The 4,831-nt window shown below is 35.2% G+C and overlaps 1 protein-coding gene across 2 annotated transcripts; it reads right to left on the bottom strand.

Moving 5' to 3' along the window:
- Window positions 1–302: 302 nt before the first annotated feature.
- Window positions 303–3,217, bottom strand: LOC147563221 (uncharacterized). Of its 2 annotated transcripts, none has more exons than XR_015236388.1 (7): window positions 3,117–3,217; window positions 2,934–2,977; window positions 2,340–2,614; window positions 2,139–2,217; window positions 1,290–1,387; window positions 1,115–1,217; window positions 303–554 (listed from the first exon to the last, which is right to left on the bottom strand). XR_015236388.1 is itself a non-coding variant. In XM_086664707.1 (7 exons), exons 4-7 carry the CDS (start codon window positions 2,191–2,193, stop codon window positions 405–407), a joined length of 429 nt encoding a protein of 142 aa, XP_086520833.1. In that variant the 5' UTR covers window positions 2,194–2,217; window positions 2,340–2,614; window positions 2,934–2,977; window positions 3,117–3,217; the 3' UTR covers window positions 303–404. The 2 variants fall into 2 exon arrangements, 1 of the variants encoding a protein (XP_086520833.1); XM_086664707.1 differs by having other exon boundaries at window positions 303–573; window positions 1,111–1,217.
- Window positions 3,218–4,831: the final 1,614 nt, after the last annotated feature.

The following is a 4,831-nucleotide window of genomic DNA, read 5'->3' as shown; positions in this document are numbered from 1 at the left end:
GCAAATAATTTTAGGGACAGCGTGCAAATGTCCCTACAAGTTTGGCGGGAGATTCTCCTGGTTCACATTTGGAACAACAGACATCTGTCCCTAAAAGTTGGCGGGAATTTTCTCTAGTTTGCGTTGGGACAATTAATTGTCGTCCCTATAAATTCGCCGGAAATTTTTTGTAATTGGCGTTTGGAAATCTAAGAGCTATCACACAAAATATTGTAGGAAGTTGTTTTAAGACATAGTTTAAATAGAAATTGTATATAAGCAAATAAATTTGACGTTTTCACTCAAAACAAATTCAAACATCGTTAATCATAATATTTTTCATACGAAAAATAATATATTCCATCTGTTGCTCTTGTCAACTTTATATTTAACAAACATTAACAAAAGATAACCCAACATGTATGTTACTCAACTGGTCCAACACACCAAATACTATTTGTTACCAACAAGAAACTGCACACATTATCACTTGCATATCTATCGATCTCACTAAACCACTGCTCGACATGATTGAAACTCTTCACCGCACTGACATTGTAGATAATATGCAAAACCTCAAGCATCAGCACGTATCTGATAATAAAAATTTGAAAAAGATATAATACAATTAACAAGACATGTCAACTTATATCTCTAACATAATATAAAAGCGGAACACTAACTCAGACGCATTAAATTTTTAACACAAGAAAAGAAATAACAAGCAAAGAGAAAAGGCGTACAAAGAGACCCTTGGACTGCTGCAACGCACCAGCAGTTGCAGCCCCTTGGGGTGCTACGACGCAGAGTTTTATTTTGAAACGAAAAAATATTAACAATTTAACACACGGGCAATTCTCAACAAGCAACACTAGAAATCAACGTTACAACCAATTCAGAGTAATTCCATGAGCAAGCTAGCATAGAATCTCACTGCCATCATTTATCCCTCATTTACCTACATTACTTGGTAGTTGGTACCCTACTGTGATGTGTAATTGACTTTCACCTTTGAATAACACATCACAGCATGTCAGTGACCACCCATATAGATTATTACGGTTCCTCTAGCATCAAAATTTTAGTACCAAGTAAGTATTATAAAGAAGAATGTTAAAAGGAGATACTTACATACAGATCTTTGGTTTGTGCATGTTTGTTCGAAGGAGTGGACCATCCACTACAGCTCCCACCACCCCCTTCCCATAACAGCAAGTGGCACCAAGAAGCGCTAGCGACTGCCACTAGACTAGTGTTATAAGACAATTATACAGACCTACATGATGGCAATTGCACCTTGTGTAACCAACCTTCTTATTCTTTTCGTTGTTTAGACAAGGCTCCTTTGACTGATCTTTCCTTCTATGGTTCTTCTTTTTAGCTTTAGGTGCTCTCTGCCCTTTTGAGTCTACAAACAGAAGCAGCTACATTTAGACTATGAAAAGAATCACCACTTATTTGTTCAAGTCTTGGGGCAGAAAGAAAATATTGAGGATTAATATCATATAATAACCTTTTGAAAATTGGATTAACATATTACGATTGACCTTGCCGAAGCACTTCTAACAGTTGACCTATTTAAAGCACTCGTATATAATGTGTTAAGTTTTTTTCCCAACATTTGTCTTTCCATGTGACCGCACCTACAGCTAATAATTACAAATACAACCCACATTATTTACTATCTATACCTACTTATAATTGATTACATTAAAATGATACACATGATATCCCTAATTAATATTGGAAGCAGTCGCAAATCGTAATACTACTACAAGTAGTTACCATAGTGCCTATTTATCAAAATAATATAGAAAACACTATTATTTGAAACCAAAGAATCCAAGTACTACAACCCAACCCATTGTAATAGTTTTTTAGCTGTGTCACTTGCATATATTAATGATATATACCAAATTATTTTCAAACAACAGCTAATCTTTTTTCATTGAAATCCCATTGGCTGCAAAAATAACGTTTAACAAATGATTGAAATGCTCATCCTTAACCAAGCCCGAATAATAGTACCATTTTGTAGCTCCCAAAATTTGTAAGCTTAACAGTTATATTGTTATGACAGTAAAAGTTGAAATATGTAACACCAGAAACTTTGGAGTATCTTATAGCTTAGGTAAGATAAAAATCTTGCTTAATATTACCTCCACTCCCACCATTAATAAATGAAAAGAGATCATCGACTGAGAGCTCGTCCATGTGCTCCTCTTCAACCTCAACATTCTGAAAACCATTATATACATAAGATTAAAAACCAACTTACGACAAATATGACATCTTGCAACTTGTAAATGATTGAATCTTTAAAGCCTGAACACAATATGGATCATGATAGATAACTCAACCTTTATTGTTATAGCCTATAAATGAAAATTCATCTTTAGTTTCTCTTCCTCTTTTAATTCTTTCATTTTTCTTGCATAAAGTCGATTTAATAGCCTGATTTGCGGATCATCGGGCAAGTGAAATGATTCCCGTATCTCCTCAGGTGTCTTCCATTCAATCATTCGGGCTGGTGAGATCAACTTGGCTTCAGTTGTAGGCTATCAGCAGCAGATATTAACTCACATAATCCTTTGGTGTCAATTCAGTTAAACTTTTCATCAAACAATTTGCGTTCCTATCCATAATAAAAGTTAAAATATGAACGAAAGGGAAGTCATCAATATTACAATGCTCTGATTCGTAAAGACTCTTCTCTGTTGTTGATTTGTTTATAGCAGAAACTGAAGAAAAGAGAGATCAGATATCTAAAAAATCAACCAGGAAGATGTTAAACAACAGTAAAACATGATAGTATGAAGTGTAAGCATATGACCATTACAAGAAATAGCAAACCCAGATGAGGAAGATACAAAATATCCTTTGATATCACCCATTCAGAAACTCCCAATGTATTAATTTGAAGAATAAGAAGGGGACGAAGACGAATAACGAACCTGGACGTGAAGGACTTGCATCCAAGATGCTCCCCAACAAAACCCTAGAACGAACTCAAAACAATCCCTAGAACGTCAATACAAAACCCTAGAACGTGCTTCAAAGGAAAGAAGAAGAAGATGAACAGAAACCTAGCACGAGTAACCCTAGAACGAGAAGAATAAGAGGAAGAATCGTCCTACCTTGCTGCACCAGAAAGAAAAATCGTGGAAAAGAGGAGAGCGGAGTAATAGGGATGAGAAAGAAAGAAAAAAAGAGGGAAGTAATAAGTTGTTTTGCGAGTGATTTTTTTTTCACAATTTTTTTTTTGAAGTATAAAAGAAAACTGTCCCTGCTTTGGTCCCAATTATCATTTCACTAGGGACGAATATCAAAAAATTGTCCCTATCACTAATATATTAGGGACAAACGTAAAAACGTCTGTCCCTATTGGACGTTTTTTTTGTAGTGTGAAGGATATGATGCCTAAAGTCTGAAGGAATGGTATCCTTCCGAAGGAGTGTCCTCCGACCAAGGATGCAATGCGTGCAATTTGGCTAATAGGATACCCTAAATAGGTTACCCTAAATAGGTCTACACCCGCAAGTGCACGGGTGTCAAGTTGTAATAATTTCCGGTAAGACCGGTTCGTTCCTCAGAGACTAAGTGAAACCTATTCTAAAACTTGAAAGTAACTCGGTTTTGAAATTGATTTTGGTTTTGGTTTTGAAAATAAATAAATAAATAAAATATTAAAACGATTAAAAAAGGTGAAACTCAAATGGGGAGAAGTCAAATGGGAGAGAGTCTAGGGTTTTCTGAATCCGTCTATATAATCAGTTCTAACGACAATTTAATTTGGTCTAATTCGATTGTTCTTTGTATAACTCAGATTTTCAGTCCATGGATGGTCTAAAAACCCGGAAGATATTATCGTTAAAATAATAAAAACTGTAATAAATTAATCATTAGAATAATTATTGAAACTTCATCTAAAACCCTAGATAGAGAATTAATTACTCATGGACATTAAATAAAAGAAATTGGAAAATAAAGTAAAGAGAGGGAGAAGAAAACTTAACTTTTTCACCATTTCAGAACCAAACAGGGCCTTAGGGAAAGATTTTCCTTCTGTTTTCCCAAAATTCTGCCAAACAGACCCTTAGAGAAAATTATTTTCTCATCTTCCCGGAAACGATTTCCAGGTGAGAAAATAATTTTCCTTCCCTGGTTTTTCTTCTCCTTCTCTGTTTTCTCTTTATTTATCTTTCCAAACTTCTCTCTTTCTCTCTCTAATTAATACAGAAACTCTCTCTAATAATTATAACCGAGTGATGATAAAGAAAGAAGAAGAAGAAGATGATAATGAAGTTTATAAATTTGATTCAATCTTTCTCTCTCTACAATATCTCTCTCTCTCTCTCTGAACTCTTTCTATCTAACTCTCTCTTTCTCACTAAGAGAGGAATTAAAAGAAGAAGAAAAGAAAAACAGAAACTTGAAGATTTCTCTCTCTCTCTCTAGCTCTCGGCTTCTCTCTCTAGCTCGGCTATAACTTTAATGGCCGAGTCCCTCTCTCTCTCTAATCTTTTTCTTTCTTAACCGAGAGGACCCCAAAGATGAGATGATTTGCTTTCCTTTGTTCTCTGTTTATGTAGTAACCCAACCGAAACCTCTATCTCTTCGATTTTTTCTCTCTCTACGAATATCCTCCATCTTCTTTCCTTCCTTGTTTCGGTAGCTGTCTTCTTTCTATAACTCTCTCTCTCTTTCCTTTCTTCTCTTTTCTTTCCTTTTTCTCATTTCTTTCCTTTTTCTTCGAGTCGGTCGGAATCTTGGTGTCGGCTTTTAGAAAAAAATAGCTGCTCTCGGTTATAACAGGAAATAGGAGGAAGAAGATGATGACGTCAGCTGACGT

Source organism: Eschscholzia californica, unplaced genomic scaffold, assembly GCF_041429995.1.
Source record: "Eschscholzia californica isolate CP2 unplaced genomic scaffold, dmEscCali1.0.p SCAF_1, whole genome shotgun sequence".
NCBI classification, from domain to species: domain Eukaryota; kingdom Viridiplantae; phylum Streptophyta; class Magnoliopsida; order Ranunculales; family Papaveraceae; genus Eschscholzia; species Eschscholzia californica.
Note: the sequence above shows the minus strand (reverse complement) of the source record. Positions and strands in the feature narration are given on the sequence as shown.